This window comes from Siniperca chuatsi, linkage group LG3 (assembly GCF_020085105.1).
Source record: "Siniperca chuatsi isolate FFG_IHB_CAS linkage group LG3, ASM2008510v1, whole genome shotgun sequence".
Lineage (NCBI taxonomy): Eukaryota > Metazoa > Chordata > Actinopteri > Centrarchiformes > Sinipercidae > Siniperca > Siniperca chuatsi.
In genome coordinates, this window is record NC_058044.1 from 15,342,192 (window position 1) to 15,362,535 (window position 20,344).

The following is a 20,344-nucleotide window of genomic DNA, read 5'->3' on the forward strand; positions in this document are numbered from 1 at the left end:
GAAGAAACCAAGTTACAACGGCATTAGTATCCACGCTGTTGTGCTTATAAATTTTTTTGGAGTAGTAGTTTTTTGTATGCTCACAAAGTAATCGTTGTTTAACTTTGTTTAAATCTGCATTTGTAATATGGAAAGTCAACCCCAGAACAACTTCATTTTTGCATAAAGACAGATGAAAGAAATGCTCAGTGACAGAATGCATTGAGTTACAGAAGCTAGTGGAACGGAGGCTTTAGCCCGGACATGACATCAGGACCTTGGCTCTTTATAGTTATACTGTAGGTAAGTCAAATTCTAGGCTCTCTTTTGCTGGATGAATGCCACATCAGAACACAGGTAACAAACAGGACAGAAGTGAAGGCAGCCAGGAAGATCAAATAAAGTCAGTATTATATATAAAACAACGTGTCACTGTCTGGAATGTGTGGGGAAGCACAACTCAACCTATGTACCTGTTATTAGACTTTTCCACAAAGATACCAAAGATGTCATGTTGAGTTTGGTAGAAATGTCTATATTATTATATATTGTGCATTTGACATTCAGAAAATTTGCACTTGATGTACAGTAATGTTGCAGCTATTAAACCATGGCATCTTTGGGTGTTCACTGGATATGAATTGAAGTGTCTGAGCAAGCAGATGAAAAATATACACTGTGTATATATGGCAAGTGTGAAAAAAAGCTATGTAACCAGGGGAGAATTCAAGGTTCAAGAGGTTAATTAAGTAACAGCTGAAGAAAAATGTAGACGCCCATTTAAGCCTGAAGTGACAAGTCCACATACTGACGCGTGGGATGTTAAATGTCGGCAGTATAATGGCAGTGGATTCACTTTTTGAGGTTTAAACTAAAGACGCTTTGTAAAGCTGTAAAGCTCAGTGGTGACTAAGTGCATGTGTGTGTGTGCTGTTCATATACATAGCTGAAGAGTGACAATCCTTTTCTCTTTGTACTGTCCATCCTTTCATCACAGAGCATTTCCTTCACTCTTCACTGCTGTTTGTCAGTTAAGCCAGCCAAAGCATGTAGAGGGATTTCATGTCCCTGGGGCCATTTCCTATTGAACGCCACACTGTTCATTGACTGCTGACTTGTCTCAAACATACTCGCTATTCTTGCTGAAAGGACACTTTAAGGTTAACCTGTGAACAAGGTCAGAATTGTCTTTTACTTCGTCTCAGTGTGGATATCAGTTACTTTTTTTCTCTATAAAAGTAACATAAATGACACAGTTTCAGTCCCTCTGACCATCGAAGAGGTGTAACTGTGCATACAAACTCCTTTGTTCCTCTCCTTGGCATTTCGCTTTGCTCTGCAGTGGTCAGTGTCTGAACTTTGTCTCACTTCACTGGACAAACCTGCTGCACGACCTATGACTCTTGTAAATGTCACACCTTGCTTTAAAATGCGTAAAAATGTTACATTGCTAAATCTTCTCTCCCGTGTCATTTTAATGAAAAAATATGCTGTAATTTTACAGATGCATGACCTGTATGTCTACTGAAGTGACTATTTTAAATAGGTAGATGATAGTCCAGTAAGTAGAGCAAAAAACTTTGTTGTGCTCATGTGAAAACAAAAACTGCAGGTAAGGCATAATCAAATTTTTATGCTCTCACCTCCTCTTTCTGTTTCTCTCACTTTGTCTTCCTCCCTCTTTCCCCCTCTCTCTTTCCCTATTCAGTGCTGCAGTGGGAAAGTGGTGAGGAACCTATTCCCCTGTGCGATCAGACCCTCGCCACGCTCAAATATGCTTAGCGTGTCCATCCAAAGCCCTTATTTAGCGCTTTGCTTTTTGAAGAAGTGGAAACTAAATTTCACCCCTTGCCTTCACAGAAAAAGACAAGGGAGTGCAATAATGTTGTCGCATTTCATGCACCAGTCAGCTCCCAATGGAGTGCAGACCTTTGAATTGTTTACTTAAGTGAAATCAACTTCTGTATTTGGCTTGAATTGGATTGGCTGGAAGCAGTGGTGCAGTTTGGAGAAGCATAAATCCAAATCTTGGAAATGTTGCTTATAAGGACACATTTTGATGGAAGCGCACTAAAGTGCAGGACTTTGACACTGAAGATGGGGGTTCACCTCCCGAGTCCTGCGTGTGGTTAGCTTTAGGCAACAAAAACACTTTGGTTAAAGTTAGGGAGACATCATGGTTTTGGTTACATGTCAAATAAAGTAAGCACATTCTTCCTTGTGCTAAATAAGCTGACTTTTTCTGTATTTAACCAAGATGCTGTGAGTTGTCTGAACATAACCATAAAAAGGTTTAATCATGCATTAGTTATTCTAGAGAAACAAAGCTAACTCAATAAGTCATTTGGGATGTTGATTCTCAGGTTTTTGACTGCTCGAGTCTAGGTCTGTCACAATTATTACATGATTGCCTGATCGCGATTGTTTTAAGCCAATGTTAGAAATGTCGAAACAAATAGGATGCTAATTAGGTGCATTTCCATCAGCTGGGTTGAGGCAAATAAACTACCTGAGCACGAGGTTCCAATGTTGTTTCAGCTCATATGAGACCATATTTCTTCCTTTCTGAGACAAGATGATGACAGAGAGGTGCCAATAGATGGTCTCTTTATTTATAGCGCTGAGTCTCCTGTACGGTGCAACAGTGTGTTTGACAGATGCTGGAGATCATTTACAGACAGTCCTTTGCTGCTTAATTTCAGTATGTTTAAACACACAGTTTAGAATTGTCGTGCAATGTAATCGGACCAAACAGCTGATCTGTCATGTAATATTCGCTACATCATTATTTATTTAAACATGTTTCCATTGCCTAGTTGTCGCATAATTTCTTCATCAACAAAAGGAACAAAACACCCCAAGCAAGAGTAAAACCTTTTCAGCGATGTTGTGGATTAGGTCAGGCTGCACAACAGTTTTAGAACAAGCTTTTTAAAAGAAGTCTATGCGCATCAGAGCGAGATTTGATTGAACCGTTGAAATTAACAACATGGATTTAGGCCTAGTCGCAAAGCCAAACACAACAGCACAGCTGTCGGCACATTTTGGTTTTAAGTCAAATGAATAAGAACCAGGCGATGTGTTGGATTTGCAGCAAAAAGGCAATTATTTGTATGACAATTAATCAGCCCTGCAGGTTAAACTGGACTAATGAAACACTTTTAGGGCTGACTAACTCTAAAAGACACTATAAATGGAGTTGAAGACACTCGCTAGCCTAGCGACAATAAGGCTAGAAACAAACCATAATGCAACACTCTCTGTAGGAGGTCTCTGTATTTCTATTCTATAAAAAGAATAGCTGTTGTCCTTGAATATTAGATGACCCCCACAACGTAATTTCCAGAAAAAAATATTGTCTTATGGTTGGGCCAATACATTATTGTAAGAATGACGTCTTGGCCGTGCAGTACCATATTTTTTTCCAAACGCGCTTGCATGCTTGCAATCCATAGATAACTAATTATCTAACTAATCTATTACTCGTGCCCATTCCTAGTTGTCACATTGAATATTTTGCTGATACGTTCAGTATGAACATTTTGTGACTTGCCAGATACGTTAATTCCTCATAATGTTGTGAAAAATGTATGTTATTTGTGCTTCCTTCAAAACATATTTGCTGTTGCAAATTGTAGCATATGAATTTAATTTCTGCGCACAGGGTTGATTTTTCCTGGCAAAGAATTGAGCTTATACAGTTTGATTTTTGGGCCCTATGCATTTTTCAGTGAAGAAAATAAACAGAAACATTGTGGAGGAAACTTTATGTTGATTCATTCAAATTTTTTTTACTTGTATTAAAGAACACATGCATGTTATGTTTGTGAGCGAGAGACAGAAGATGAGATGCTATTGGAGGGGTCTCATGGTTAATGATGTGTTCACTTATTGGTGACTGATAATGTCATATCAGGAACAAATTGTCTGCACTGTTGCCTCATTAAGCACAGCACGACATCCTACCACGGGGCACTGGCTGCACACCTTGCTACAATCACTGCTATTTCAATACGTCCCAGTTTTACTCCTTCATCTCCTGCTTTGCTGTTCATTCTCCTGTCATGCACTGCATTTACGCTCCTTTTACTTTGAGATAGTGTGATAGCCATTTTTCTTCAAATTATGAAAGGACTTGGGGATCTGAAGGTTTAGTTCATGGATTTCATTTCTTACTGTGGAAATTGTTCTGACATCCTCATACAGTCCACCTTTTTATTTGTCAGTCCTGTGAATTTCTCCCTGTTTCTCTGGCATTTTTAATTCATGTCTCTTCCAGCTCATTCATGAGATAGCTGTCTATCTCTCTATCTATCTATCTATCTACCTATCTATGTTTTGTTTTTTTACATATTCTCTATACTCATCTGTCTATCTTCTACTCTAACATTTGCATTTCTCTTTCATTTCATTTCTTTCTCTCTATGTCTTAGTCTCTGCAGTCACCTTCACACTCCTGATCTGGAGCAGTTGTCTCATCTCTCCTTCCCTCTCCATCCATTTACCCCTCCATTTCGCACATGCCCACTGCCCTGCCTCTGGGCCACACTTCCCTCCACCCCTCTACGCTCCATCGCAACCTCTCCTCCTCTTTTATTTATGGGAATATGCTGATGGGGCAAATCCAGGTAAAGATAGAATATTTCTAGTTACACAGGGTGAGAAACCGAAATTGAAATACAAGAAGTGAGAAGGCAGAAGAGTGAAAGAGCACACACAATTAATCACAGAGCTGTCATTTGTCCTAAAAAGCAAAGCCATTCATCAAAGGGAGCAGAAAAATAAGGAAAGGGTGAACAAGGGAAAGAGGAGAGAGAAAAACATATATTACAGGATCTATGCAGGATCTAATTGGGTCAGTGGCAAATAATGTGACTGTGTTAGTGCTGAGCTTTGCTTTGGAGTTGGAACAGCAGGCTGGTTGGAGATCAGCGTCAGCAGGAGAGTGATTCAACCTCATGGGAGATAAAACAAGAAATATGGTAACCTCGATTAGTTACCCGCCCCCTATACTCTTCAAATCCAATCGCATGTTTCTAACTCAACCACGTGGTTACCAAGTTGCTATATGAAAACGTGGAATTGAGACAAAAACAACATCACCTAAATGGTAGTGGGACTCATCCATTTTCTCCAAGAACACACATAAACCAAAAAAGGGCAAGAGGAGAGAAGTATAAAATAAACAAAGAATGAAATAACAGATTTAACCCGAGGGAATATCATTCTGTCAATTTGTCATTTTGTTTGACAGGGGTCATTCTTTCTTTTGCATTGCTGGCTGGACCTGTCACAAAACATTAGAAAAATTAACACTTGTTCAGTGACATTGTGTATGAATTTAGATTTTTAAAAAAACACACGTCTGTTCTTTTTGTGTGCGCCCCTGCTTGTCAGAGTTAAGGACAAATCACAGGTAGGGTTAATGGGATCTGTCTGTGTTAGAACAGCCCTCAAAGGAAGAAAGAGAGACGACTGATAAAATGAGGGAAAGGTGAAAGTGGAAGTTCTTGTTGGTGGTAAACAGAGCTGCTTCTTGGGCGAGACCATGGCCATGCAGGGCTGAAGTTGGGGACGTGGCGCGTGGTGAAAAGAATAATGCGCCTCGACAGAACGGCACTCTCTGCCAACACGACCAGTGATTCCCCCTGAAGCAGAGTGATGTGGAGTGCAAGCAGCACCTGTGACACCAACTGCCACCCTGGGGGAACATCACCAACTGGCCACCTGTTTAAAAAAATGCACTCGCCAACATCACAGCCTATTAAATTCATTCAGTTTCTTGTGATTGACGTCGTTGTGAGATGCAATGACTTCCTCTTAACGATTCTTCTTCTGAACTCAAATGTCACTCAAGTCAGATACTCAAGGAAAATTAGTGTCATTCACATCTTGGCTCATTGAGAAAACTCAATGAGCCAAGGCTCAACTTCACTTAAAGGGAGACTATGTCAATTTTGAATGAAGAAATAACCCGTTCTTCCTTTTAAAAACAAAAAACTGAATTCATAAGCAATAAAATGCACCCTTGCTTAATTCACTACACTCAGGACTTTTATTGCTACAGTCTTGCTTGTTCTGGTATTACCAGTAGCTTATGGTGGCTAATGAGGTGCAAACATTAGATAGACATTGCTGTGTGACATTACGGAGTGAGTTCAGTGACTTAACAGCTAACGTCGACCCCGCAGCTGGTTAACTGCCTGACTGTAGTCTTATAATAAAACTGGAGAACACTGCACTGCATGAAACTGTATGCTTAAACTTAAATTTCTTGTTTTTTGGCAAGTTTAACCAAATCAGTACACATCAAAACAAAACACCAAGGATATGCAGTATATACTGATTCTGTTTCAAAAAATTACTTTTAATTTCAGTTTGCATTTAGCATACAGGCTCTTAAAGCACACACTCAGCACTGCATTTTGTAAAAGAAGCAGAGAAGTAACTCAGGAATTCAACATAAGTCTGCACATACTTTCAAGGACGAGTGTAGGATACAGTGAGCAGTTACTTTGATCTTTATCAGAAAATGTATGCAATTTCCCATCTTGTGTGCTGTTGAAAAATTCAGCATGCGCTACTGCTACAGTATGTAAATAGAGGTTTACTTAATCTAAGAGCTAATGGCTGGCTGAGAGGCTGGGGAGGCTGTGGTTGTACACTTAATGGAAAACCTGCACTGCCTTGTGCTGAAGTAATGGGAGGAGATTATCTTGCCATGCAGAAGGACTGGATGAATGCTCCTCCACAAATTGGTCGTACCCTCTCCCTCCTTCCCACAAATCTCTCTCTCTCATTGTAGATGTTTATTATTTATATTATACTCATGAGCGAGGTGAATGCTTTAATCATGCTGACAAAGAGCCCGAGGGACCTATGGTAGCTGGATGGATTCATTTTATTTTTCTTTTACACTTTCTGTTATTTGTCATTGAGGTAGGTTTTTTGCAAACAATGCAGTATTACTAAATTATATTTTGAATGCATCTGACTCCGACCATACTTCTTCATCATCAGACTTCACTTTTCTGGTTTGAATCTCACATCCTTTTCTTTCTTTGGATGCTGCTGACTATTATTCACTTTTGTCAGCTCATGGGCAACTGTGTTAAATATCCATCTGACAGGCTACCTAATGTTTACTCCTGAGAAAGATCAATACTGCAGCGCCATTGTCCAGACTTCAATCTTCAAGCACAATTGATTGCGTTTCTTCCTCAGAACTGGCCTTGACACGGTAATCCAGACAAATCCATGTGGTTTGGTGTCACTGTGAACGGAAAACAGTGTCAATTAAGCCTGTGCCTGTCGAATGTACTTCTCACATCGGTGGCTATGATGTTATCACCTTTCCATTCACATCATATTGAGTGTGTGAGTCATTTGAAGGACACCATCACTGTTTGATATTTAAATTAATATGTTTTAATGAGGTTGAAAAACTTAATTTAAACACATCAATTTTTAAATGCAGGAATAACAGGAAATGTTATTATTCAGACAAATAATTCTGTAAATGGAAATGACTCTATTTCGACATTGGGTTCTCCATTGACATCTTTTTCCTTTCCCATGTGCTGTGCTTAATTCCATAGCAGTTTGCTCTACCTACAGTCCCTGCTCAGATGGTTTTGAGTGGAATCTAGGACTAAGTGGTAAATACAACCCTATGATCAGTGGACGACCCGCTCTGCCTCCTGAGCCACAGCTGCCCCAAGTCAGAGTCAAGGTGTTGACCATTAGGAGCAATTTGGGCTTCAGTGTCTATATAACTATTTCTTTAGTGAAACGTAGTAATGATTAAAACTGAGAGAGGTCTGTAGGTTGTCCAGAGTGACTGAGACACTGTTTCTGGGTAGATTCATTACTGTAGCAGGACAAAACAAACAAGCAAAAAAACCTCTGCAATCTCTACAATCTGCATCGCTACTGAAGATATAGGGCTGTAGCTGGGATTTTAGAAATACACCAAAAGCATCTTTTTTAACTGAGGTAGCTGTTCAATTATATTTGTTTAAATTTGATTTAAATGGTTCTTTCAATAAAACTTATCTAGAAATCAACAGCTACTAATAACCTCAACTAACTAACATGTAGCTAAAATAACTTTATAGAATTTCCCTATAGTTAAGGCCAAATTATATAGTTCTTTTTCCAATTTATTCCTCAACAAAAAGGACAAAATTCTGTTTAAAAGCCCTCACTAATAAAAATCTGGTGGAGAAATTTTTATTTTGTTGGCTGAATTCCCAGAGAAAGAATACAGAGGACATGACCTCAGTGTCCTCAGTGGCATCTACGACCCTGGCAAGATACCACTAAAGATAGTTGAGAATTTTTGGGGTAATTTTGGTTAACCAACATCTGCAAAAGTACATCAGAAATCTGTAATTCTGTGCAAGTCACCCCTGACCTAAACGTGTTGAGACTGCATTGTTGACTCTGGGCAGTAGTTGCCAAAAGGTTAGAGAAGCGAGCTTGTGACCGGGAGGGCATCGGTTCAATCCCTGGATCTGGGTGGGGAAAGTGAAAAAGCAGCGCTTGCCCCTTCACCACTCAGGTGCCCTTGAGAAAGGTGGCCAGCAGATCAACCTGTGGTTGCACTGGGCAGCTTCCAGGTGTGAATGTGTGTAACTGTGCAAATGTGATCAGGGCGTTCTTGCTAAAGGGAGGCTTCTTCTCAGTGTTCTTCCCTGAATAAATAACGGTAAAAATGAAAAAGTAAGAGCCCACTCGGTAGAGTACAGTGTGTCTCTTGGGTGCCCAGCCACATGGAGAGCATCTGAGAGTTTCGGTGGTCAGCAGGTCAGCTGTGAGAGCACTGCAGCTGTCTGATAACTGCTGCTGTGGGTGGAGTAAGCGCTCACCTATGCACACACACACATGTGTGCTTATTTGATTTCACCAAAGGGCTGAGCAGCTCTATAGAAACCAACACCATGCAGACCATGAGAGGACTCCGACTCTGACTGTGTAATTTCAGCAGCTCTTCTGCATTAATTTCAAGCCACTTAAAGCATGTAGCCCATGTCTAAAGCACCTATTTATAGATAGATAGTTCGGCATTGGAAGACTGAGCATTCACTTATCTCATTTCAGCTCATTTAGCCCTCTTGTTCTTTTTGCAAATTAATGAATATCAGAATCAGAATCAGAAATACTTTATTGATCCCCGTAGGGAAACTCTTTGTTACAGTAGCTCGTCTTTACGTCAGTGCACACAGGAGAAAGTACTAGAAAAAATAAACACTATAAAACAGGTCAGAAATAAATTAAGTATCCTGTCGGTATAAGTATAAGATAAACTAAGTGTCAAGTACCAAGTGGGTTTACTGGTTGGTGATGAAAGTACAGTCTAAAATACAATGTAACTCCTTATGTAATAAATAATATTAATAAGCGGAGGTGCATGTACTGTCGAAGAGTAATTGAGGTATATAGTTTCAGTAGCAATAAATGAGATGTAATGCTCAATGTCCAGTTTAGTGACCTAGGGTCAAACAGACCAACCCTTAGAGGGAGGAGTTAAATAGTTTGATGGCCACAGGCAGGAATGACTTCCTGTGGCGCTCTGTGGTGCTTTTTGGTGGGATGAGTCTTCCGCTGAAGGTACTCCTTTGGCACGTCATGGAGTGGGTGGGAGACACTGTCCAAGATGGCATGTAGTTTGGCCAGCATCCTCCTCTCTGACACCACTGCCAGAGAGTCCAGCTCCACCCCCACAATGTCACTGGCCTTGCGGATCAGTTTATTGAGTCTGTTGGCGTCCGCTACCTTTAGCCTGCTGCCCCAGCATGCAACAGCATACAGGATAGCACTGGCCACCACAGACTCATAAAACATCTTCAGCATTGTCCGGCAGATGTTGAAGGACCTCAGCCTCCTCAGAAAATAGAGGCAGCTCTGGCCCTTCCTATAAACAGCCTGAGTGTTCTTGGTCCAGTCCAGTTTGTTGTCTAAGTGTACTCCCAGGTACTTGTAGTCCTCCACAATGTCCACACTGACCCCCTGGATGGAAACCGGGGTCACTGGTGCCTTGGCCCTCCGTAGATCTACAACCAGCTCCTTTGACTTTGTCGCATTGAGCTGTAGATGGTTCTGCTTGCACCATGAAACAAAGTTCCCCACCACAGCCCTGTACTCCGTCTCATCACCACCGCTGACACATCCCACCACAGCAGAGTCATCAGAAAACTTCTGAAGGTGGCAGGACTCTGTGTGGTAGCTGAAGTCTGTGGTGTAGATGGTGAAGAGGAAGGGAGAGAGGACGGTCCCCTGAGGGGCCCCAGTATTGCTGACTATTGCTGAATATACAGTGTAATGGTCTGTTAACATGATATTGATGAGGTGATGCTGATAGTAATGAGATTCCCAAAGTAAATCAAAGTGTTTACAAATGGACAAGCACATGTATCCACATGTATTTACCCCACTCTTTCCTCCAGCTGGCCATTAATTCAATTGACCAGGCTTGTTGTTGTTCATCTGTATATTTTCAACCGTGAAAAATGACATAGTTATCAATTAGTGCTCTGATGGTTTTCCAACCAGTAATACGTCTCTGAAATGTTTTTATATTCTCTGACGTGCTGTAATCAAAGGAGCTGTCTGGCTATACCTGACAAAGGAATGTGAATTTGATGAAGGTGACAAAAAGCATTGTTATTACACCACATAAGGAAATATGTAATGTTTTATATAGTATATGGGCTATTCGTGAACAATGGTTGTTCATATATTACTTTGTTTGCCAAAAAGTCATTCACAGACTAAGAAATGGACAGTATGTTATCCTACATAGTGATGTTACTTACAACATCAGGGATAAACACTCACCCAAACTCCCACGCATCCATTTCTTATCCTTCTCATTCATCCATTAATTTTTATGTCCACCAGTAATTTGCTGCAGTGTCACCCTGCACAAGTCCACTGTTATTGATGTATTGTTGTCTTTGATTCATTTTATTACTGTGGCAGGTGTCGGCCGATACTATGAAGGCTGCCACAGTTGGACTCATACAGACAAAACACAAACGTGCACACACACACACACACACACACACACACACACACATTAACACACATATGCTTGGCTGATATTGGCCATAGTCATAGCCAGCACAAAGTAATCTGGCAGTGTGATTGTACGGCTGGCAGAATATTTTGTTCAGCTCAGTCAACACGTTGAATTTAATTTCCTCTCTCTGTCCTTCAGCTGGTGGATTTTTTTTTCTCATCCCAGGGCAATATTTTGTGTGCATTACATTTTTTATACCCATTTTCCTCTCCATCCACTATATCTATATATCTATATAGATATATATATATATGCCTCTCTGTCTGTTTGTTTTTGCTGGTGTCTCTTTGTGTTTGTGCATCTGTGTGATGTCAGTTTGTCTCCTCATCTGTCTCTCCGTCTTGCTCTGCTCGTCTGTCTGTGACTTTCTCTCTCTTTGCAGCCCCCCCATACACACCTCACCCACCACCAACACCATCATAACACACACACACACACACACACACTCACGCCTCTTTTTCCCGGGTATCCTAAAATCTCCTCACTGCTGAGAAAGTGAGTGACAGCACTATATGCACAGTCTGCAAACGACTGACGGGGATTTTTAACCAGATACGTCACAACTGAAGGGGAAGAGGGAGGGACGGAGGAGAGGAGAGGAGGAGAGCAAACGAACAGAGACAGGGAGAGAAAGAGAGAGAGAGTACAGAGGGATATATTGACTCTGAAGCTGCTCTGCATGCAGTGTGTGAGAGACAGAGGACGTGAGAGCAGGCAAGATGGAGTGCTGGCACAGATGAAAACTGTCCCTGGGTGCGTATTTGTGGATGGATATTTGTGCCCGTGTGTGTGAGTGTGCGTGCACATGTGCTTGCATGTGCGTGTCTCTGTATGTAAGAGGGGTGAGAGCGATTGAGTTTGTAAGCAACATGCTGCAAGTGATCGTTCGGACGTGGGTACCCAAGCAGTGAATTTGGGTGTTGTTACATAAGAGCAGTGCGAGTGACTGAATGAGTGTAGGTATTGAGGATGGGACCAGGCGATTTGGGGTCTTAACGCACGTGTGTGTGTGTGTGTGTGTGTGTGTGAGAGAGAGAGTATGTTCAAATACTGTAACTAGGATAGTGAGGAAGGAGGGATGTGCTCTAGGAAATGCAAGTTTACAACTGAGTTCCTTTGGATATGTATAGTGTGTTTGTGTGCTTGATTAACAAAATCTTCAGTGTGTACAGCATATAAACATGTATGTCAGTGTCTGTAAGACAGAGAGTCAGTATGTTTTATGATGCTCAAGAGGTGAGTTACAGCAATACTGAAGTCAAAGTCAAACAAAATCCTAGTATTTTCACACTGAGGAATCCCCTCAGTACCTGTTTTGTTCTGTTTTTGATTTTTGCAAGGCCTCTACATACAACTGAGACAATTTCAATATAAAGGCAGAGTCAGACAAACTATTGGCAACATGCATGCTGCATATGACAACATACAGGAGGACATACAAGATAATTTAAACACAATGAAATTAACTTGACACTTTTGCAAAGGCAAATCCCACTGGTTTAACAGCAGTTGTCAGCTAAAAAAGAGGGCTGGACGTTAACTAAAGCAAAAACAGTTAATTCATTAGTTGATTGACAGGAAATTCATCTTCAACAATTTTGATGAGCGATTGATTGCTTAAGTAATTTTTCAAGCAAATGCCAGCTTCTGAAATGTGAGGATTTGCTTCTTTTCTCTGTTATATATTATTGTAAATGGAATATCTTTGGGACTGTTAGGCAGACAAAACAAGCGTTTTCAAGACGTCAGTTTGGGAACCAGGCATTTTTCACTATTTTCTGACAATTTATAAACAAAATGACAAATCAGTTAACTGCAAAAAAGATAGATTAACCGATAACGAAATTAATAATCATCTGTTGCAGCCCTAGCATCAACACTTTGATATGTGAGTTTTCAAATCAACACAAAACCAATGACCAGTGCTCCAAAAAGGCTATTCATTTGCGTCCACCTAACAGATGCATCAGTCAAAAACTAAAAGAGCAAAATTATTTCATTTGGGGGAAAGACTAGACTTGAAAATCATGACGACATGCCAAACACAGACAAAATGCACGGACATAAATGGGCAGAGGTTGAAAGTTGACACTAAACAGCAGCAACATGATGGACATATGCAATATGTGGGGGGTGACAAATGACATGTATCCTCAGATGACCTGCCTATGTAATGTTTGCAGTGATTTAGTTGTGTCATATAGTGAAGGTGCTTGTTCATAAATTGGATTTTGTCTACTGGCTGTATGTTTTATGTAAAGGCCATATACATGTTTGTCATCTAGTTCTTTTTATTTTCTTGACAGTTTAAGTTTTTAATCTGGGACAGCACCAATAAACAAAGGAAACAATGTCACATCCCGGTTTGAAGTTTGTCCCTGTGATCACTGAAATCAAACTAGTTCTTGAAATAATAAAAACACCGGCGCACTGTGGGAGTACATAAGAGAAAACGTGTCTTCAGTCTCTCTTAATCACTGTGAGGAAAATAGGAAATGATAGCATTTGGCTTAACGAGGTTGGAGTTTGGTATCAGTTATTACGCTTCATTTAGTGACAAATATGCTAAGGACTGAGAAAGGCTTCAAATAGTATTATGTAAATATTGCTCAGGGTACTTCAGATGAGAGAGAGAGGAGTGAAAGAGGGAGATAAGGGAAGGATTAGAGTGAAGTGCAGATACACAAGTGACATCACATGTTCATACTTTACAGCACTACATTTGAAAATTAATTCACAGGACAGACTTGGTGTGCTGACACAATGTGTGAGTCACACTTGAAGTGCCAAAGGTTCTGGCAAATTCTATTTTGGCTTTTGAGAAATCAGGTTTGCGTCAACGGATGAAAACAGACACATATTTCAGTTTTCTCCAGGATGTTTTAGATGTGCTGTGAATTTTAACATATTGCCAACGTTGACTTGCCTTGAATAGATCTGACCCCTGCTGCTGCTGCTGTGCGAACTCACAGAAAGGGGAAAGTTGGAAACTCAGAGGAGGCAGAGGATATGACTGTGTTGTTTTGTTTTTCTCTTCTAGTTCTGAGCCTCTTGTTCCTCCCCTCTGCTATGATCCCTGCTGTTATTCTCTTTGTCTTTCCTCATTCATTTCTTTCTTTCTCCGTCTCACCCCTTCATTGTCATCCCACAGTCCCGTTTGACAGTCCACATGAGCGTCTCCAAACCCCCACCGCCGCCGTCCACCTCACACCTGGCCATCCCCCCTTCCTCCACCTCCACCTCCACCCCTTCCTCATCTGCCTCCTCCCCCTTGGCGACGCCCCACTCCACCGCTCTGCCCCCTCCCTCGCCGGTCAAGATCTCTATGCAGGAGCACTTTGCCATCAATGTTTGCCCAGGCCCCATCCTCCCCATTCCACAGATCTCAGACTTTTTCCCACGTTTCCACGACTACCCCTGCACGCCACCGCCTCCGAGGGAGAAGAAGATATTAAAAGAGGAGACTTTCAATGGGGAGACGGGTGGAGGATACAAGGATGGGGAGAGGAGGGAGAGCAACGACAGAGACAGGGAGGAGGTGCTCGACTCTGATGATGATGACAGTGAGTTCCGAGGAGGGTGAACAAAGTTTTGTGGTGGAAAAGTTCAATATTGTGTGTTTGGTTTGTGTGTGTATGTTTATTCGTGTGAAAATTACTAGGCAATAGAGCAGAAAAACAACACTTCCAATTCTAAAACTCATCTTTTTTTTCTTTTTTTTACTCAAAATGAGTTTCTGCCATTTTCTCAGAACATATGCTTGCAGAGTAATTGCGGAGTCAAGCATTTTTCCAAAAGTGTTTGTCACTCCCACTTTATGTGACACGGCGCCTCCAATGATTTATTAGACAATGTCGCAACAGCAGGACTCAGCCTGCAAGTTTCTGCTCATTCCCAAACAGTAATCAAACAAGACAGATCAATTCATATTAGGCAGAGTCATGTTTTTAAGGGGCCATGTGCTACAAATATGACTCAGAGCTTTTGGTGTGTGTGTGTGTGTGACTGAGTGTGTCTGTCCCTTTACTGGCAGTAATTGCCATGGTTTGTGTTGTTTTCAGCCTACCTGGGAACGTTGGAGTTCAGTCTGCTCTTTGATCAGGAAAACAACTGTCTTCATTGTACTATTCACAAGGCAAAGGTACACACAATTTCAATATCTTCTTCATATAAACAGACCTCTGACTGCCTGTCTGTCTGTGTGTGTGGTTGTATAATCCTCCTTGAAGGCCCAGTGAAAACAATTCTCCTGTAATGCTTTTACGTTTGCACAAGACGTCAGACTGCTTTCTCTTAACCTTTTTAAAGTGTTCGCCACACACCCTCAGCAGCTTGTCAGTTCAAGAGAAAATCATCTCATGACACTAAGACATGTTGGATAATGTTGCTCTGTTGCTGTGGCAGGCACATTTGGTATGGCTATCGTACAAGGACACAAGCCTTGTATCACATATTGTGTACTGTCACATGATGTTAATTATGTAAATCTCACGGTTCCCTTGAGGACAACACAACAGAGTCTAGAAGGGTAGAAAATAGTGGCATGGAAAGAAACACCCAGAGGCGCTATTGAGATGTAACTACAGTAGAAGAGGTCTGTCATATTCACTGTCTTTTTCTGACCCTGTCAGTTGTGTGAAGTGTGTGAGGGCATAATGACGTCACCTTTGACACTACACTATGTGTGTCTGTGTGTGTGTGTGTGTGTGTCTGTGTGTGTCTGCTTGTGTCCACAGGGACTAAAAGCCATGGACTCCAATGGGCTGGCTGATCCATACGTCAAGCTTCATCTTCTCCCCGGGGCTAGCAAGGTCACTGCTCCAACCTTACCTCAGTGGCAATTAACGTAACATGCTACCACACTGGGCTGTCCCAGACACTGACACTCCCTCAGGAAAGTCCCACATCACACAAAAACTGCTAGCAAAAGAAGATCATTTATTGGAAAGATTGAAAATAGGGAACATTTCATACATTATTCAACTGAAGGAAACAAAAACCAATTATTTACTTTTTGTAAATAATAGTCTCTCTTTTCGATTCTTGTTTATCAGACACCATGAAAAGGTCAAAACGCTCTTGCAAAAAACGTAACATGGCAGCGGGCTAATTTAGTGTATCGTTTCAAGCCGTTGAGCAGGGCACATTTTGGTTGGTTACTGCTTAATGTGGCTCATCCAATGCTCTGCTTTATCGAGCACAAACATGTTCTGGTCTGCTGCACCGCTCTTGTCTTGTTTTCAGCTCAAGCAGCAGGGAAGATAAGACTTGCCACAACAGCAACCCCCAGCTGCGGCAGAATGCAACCTGTTGTCGGCCATTTTGGCTCAAGGTTGACACGAAATGAGGTTATGATAAGTGCGGGGAGGATGCCGAGCCAAGATAGGTTGAATGAGGCAACTGTCTGAGGTCTAAGGTGCTAACAATAACAATGTCTGGGGGATTTTCGTCCTCCAGCCTTCCTCTGTCTGTCTTCTCTCCCATTGTTATCGCTGTGCTTTCCCCACTTTTCACCCCTATCTCTGTCTCTATCTCACTATCTGGCTGTGACCCTCTTTGACCTTGAAATACCAACAGTGTGCGGAGAGAAGGGAGACAACTGAGAGGGAGGAAGGGGGGGGGAGAGCGAGAGAGAGAGAGAGCGAGAGAACGAGAGAGGGAGTGGAGAAAGGGAGGGAGTTAGAGACAGATGAGGGGAGGACAGCAGCAGGTGGTTGTCATGGAAACAGGGAGGATTGTTACACGGCTCACGTCAACAGACGAGTGTTGATGGGGGGAGAGGGGTAGTATAGGTGGGGGGTGGGGGTGGGGGGGTGGGGGGACGGGATGCAGAGAAAACGTCAATGAGTAGGTAAGTACCCATGATCCGCCGTTTGTTAAATATCCACCAGACGGTGGCCACGTCACTTGAAAAGTGGGAGCGTGCACATGTAGAAGTGTGGATGATGGACACAGACTCATACACCTACTCTTGACGCCTTTCAGACTCAGCATGCAAGTGTTACAATTAATAATCCAGAACACAAAAGGTTTCCGTTTCTGCAAAGAATTGAGTTGTCAAAATACTGAGAGCAGAGGCACACGTCTCCTCTGTCCCATTCATTTTCCTTCTCACATCTTCCAGCACATGCTCTTTAACCAGTACACAGTCAAGCATGCTGTCTTGTGATGTCAAACACATGTGGCGCATGACCTTGCATATAAACAGACACATGCTAAGGCTTTAGTCACAGTCACACAGAGATGCTCCCTTCATCCATCCCTCCCTCTCCATCACTCCCTCTCTCATTCTCACACACAAACATGTATAGACACAGTATTTTGCCTCTGTGATGGTCATTGGTATTTTCATCTCTCCATTCCTAATCGAGGCACATGGAAAATTCACTCACAGCCAGACTCTTCATCCAGAGCTCTGGGAAGTAAGGATTGAGAGAAAGGAAGTGTGAAATATGTAAAAAGATCCATGCAGACAGATGGAAAAAAAGGAGGGAGAGTGTGATGGACAGATGGAGGGCTAGAGATAAAACATTTAGAAACAGATGCAAAAGCACTAGTGTAGAGGGAAAATGGAGGCAGGGAGTGACAGAGGGCAGGAAGAGGGAACTGGAGTTTGTAGATGTAGCATGTGGTAAGATATGTGCTCAGAAAACCAACCCAATTCAGTCAATAATTTTTGTTTGTTTTTTGTGAAATAGTTGAGAGCTGTTGAGTTGTGCTGGCACACATACAGCTGTGCAGAGTCGTGACTCTGCCTGTGCACGGCTTCTCCTGCACATTAATGAATCAAACAAATGACATGAATCGAAAACACTTGTTCCCTTCATGGAGCAAGCTCTGGAGGGCTGACTCTTGTAGATAAGCCAAAAGTTTCCAGCAGAAAATGAAGAATGAAAAGGGGACAGTGGTGGGAGAATAGGGTGGAAGACGGGAGGCAGAACAATGGGATGTGGGGACTAAAACAGACCAAGCATCTGACCCTGAGGCATTAGCAAGAGGCTGACTGTGGCAGAAAGGAAAAGAGAGAGAGATGAGGTGTTTATCTGCAAAGCTTCAGACATGAGCAGGAGTATTTGGAGACTGTCTACATACTTTCACTAACAGCAGGACATTAGACGTAGCAGTATCATAATGTAAAATATAAATACTCTACAATATACAATATACTATTACAAGTGAAGGTCCTGCCTTCAAAATTTTACTTTAGTAAAATAATAAAATAAAAGTATTCAATACACAGAGAGAATGGCTCAGTTTCAGTTTTATATAATTGTTATATAACTGGATACTTGTAACTGATGCATTACAATGTATGCAGCATTAAAATGTAACTGTAACAGATAAAAAGATAAGGCTGTTGATACTCTTATTGTTTATTCTTATTGTCAGACTTCTCCATGCCAATCTGTGGCACTCAGCCCCGAGCCATATTGTTGCTACTGAAGATGTAATTTTCTTTTCAAAAATGGGTCACAAGGACATATTTTCCTTTTTAAAAGATTAAGAACTCTCTAAAAGCTGGGCACTCTAGTTTTTATCAAACGTTACTCAAGCAGGAGTAAATAGTGCATTTGTTGGGGACTATTTTCAGTGGTGGATTAATACACATTTGGTGGTCTTGAGACTATTAAGACACCAGGTCACCCAACAGTGTGGCTCATTGATGTTTTTAAAGGGGCACTCCACAGATTTTACACATGAAGGTCAGTTTAGTCATCATTAGCCCGTGAAAGCAGTTGTATAATGTCTTCTATGGCTCTGAAAGCTCTCTAAAGTCTGAAAAATAATAACATTTACCCATAGTAGGGTCTAAATTTTAGGATATTTCGGCCAATGCAGCTTTGATTTTGACCATTTTTTAAAGATTCTGTCTCTTGTGAGTCCCCCCAACTTTCCATCTTAGTGATTCTGTGTAGCTTGCATAATTTTCCAGCTCACGGGCAGAGCCAGGGATGGGGCTACCGCAGAGTGGGAGCGACAGTCACCAACATGCTCATCAGTGAAGATGTTCACCAATGAAGTCATGAAGGTTTTCGACGACTTAACTCAGGCAGCTCGGGGTCTGTTAAATCTATGCCAAGGAGGAAGGCGGGTGGCCGACAACTCCATCGAGTTCTGAACTGCTGCAGAAAGGTGGAATGCTTCTTCTCTGTATGATGCATATTATAACAGACTTTCTGATCTCATTAACCTTGCCCTTGCACAGACCTGGACATCCTCATTGCCCTCACCATCCACATCGACAGTCAGGACAGAGCGAATCCTAGCCGCCAGCCCCACAACCCCTGTCCTCAGCATCCCCACGCATGGCCTCTGCATCTGAGTTTCCAGATCTCTCTGGAGTTCCTTCTGAAAATCTGGATTTGAAAGAGATCTTTAATAAAGCTCGAACCACCTCTCTCTCTGCCTCCCATTGTCCATAAGACTGCGCCATTCTTCGTAGACAAAAAAGGACAAATCCCTCTGTCCCTGCATGGACTATCGGGGTCTCAACAGCATCACAGTCAAAACAGGTCCCCTCTCTCACTCATTTCCTCACTTTTCAACTGCTACAGGGAGCTGCAGGAATGCTTATTACCTGGTAGGCATTAGGGAGGGGGATGTGTGGAAAGCTGCCTTTAACACACCAAGCAACCACTATGCATATCTGGTGATTCCTTTTGGTCTGACCAATACTCCTGCAGTTTTCCAGCCCTAGTAAATGACGTGCCAAGGGACCTGCTGGACAAATTTGTTTTTGTATATTTGGATGACATTCAGATCTTTTCCAAGCCGGAACATGTTGCAATGTTTGTGGTGTGTCCTGACTGCTGGAGAACCAGCTGTTCGTCAAGGTGAAGAAGTGTGAGTTACATGTCTCCAAGGTGTCATTCCTGGGGTTCATTGTCACTGCAGGCAGCATTCAGATGGACCCCACCAAGGTCAAGGCAGTCACGGACTGGCTCGTGCCTTCCTCTTGCAAGTAGTTGCAGTTCTGTGGCAGCCTCCCTCAATGCCTTCACCTCACAGAATAATCCCTTCATGTGGTCCCAGTCTGCTGAGGAGACCTTCAGGGAGCTTAAGTGCCATTTCATCACAGCTCCTGTCCTCACCCTTCCGATCCCTCATGGTAGTTTGTGGTGGAGGTTGACGCCTCTGATGCAGGTATGGGCCCTGCTCTCCAGGACCAGAAGCTCCACTTCTGCAAATTCTTCTCCCACAAACTATTCCCAGTTGAGAGGAACTACAACATTGGCAATGGTGAACTGCTAGCTGTCAAACTAGCTGTGGAAGAGTAGACAG

The 20,344-nt window shown here is 42.1% G+C and overlaps 1 protein-coding gene across 3 annotated transcripts in view; it reads left to right on the forward strand.

The window, feature by feature from the left end:
• The window catches only part of doc2d (double C2-like domains, delta), a 61,583-nt gene that overhangs the window by 15,426 nt on the left and 25,813 nt on the right, over positions 1-20,344 (forward strand). Inside the window, exons 1-4 of one of the 3 annotated variants that reach the window (XM_044191022.1) lie at positions 11,621-11,815; positions 14,103-14,625; positions 15,124-15,203; positions 15,799-15,873. In XM_044191022.1, coding sequence (XP_044046957.1) covers positions 14,232-14,625; positions 15,124-15,203; positions 15,799-15,873 — 549 coding nt within the window. In that variant the 5' untranslated portion in view covers positions 11,621-11,815; positions 14,103-14,231. Of the gene's footprint in view, positions 1-11,620; positions 11,816-14,102; positions 14,626-15,123; positions 15,204-15,798; positions 15,874-20,344 lie in introns of those variants that run through there. The other 2 variants (XM_044191021.1, XM_044191023.1) reach the window with 2 other exon arrangements.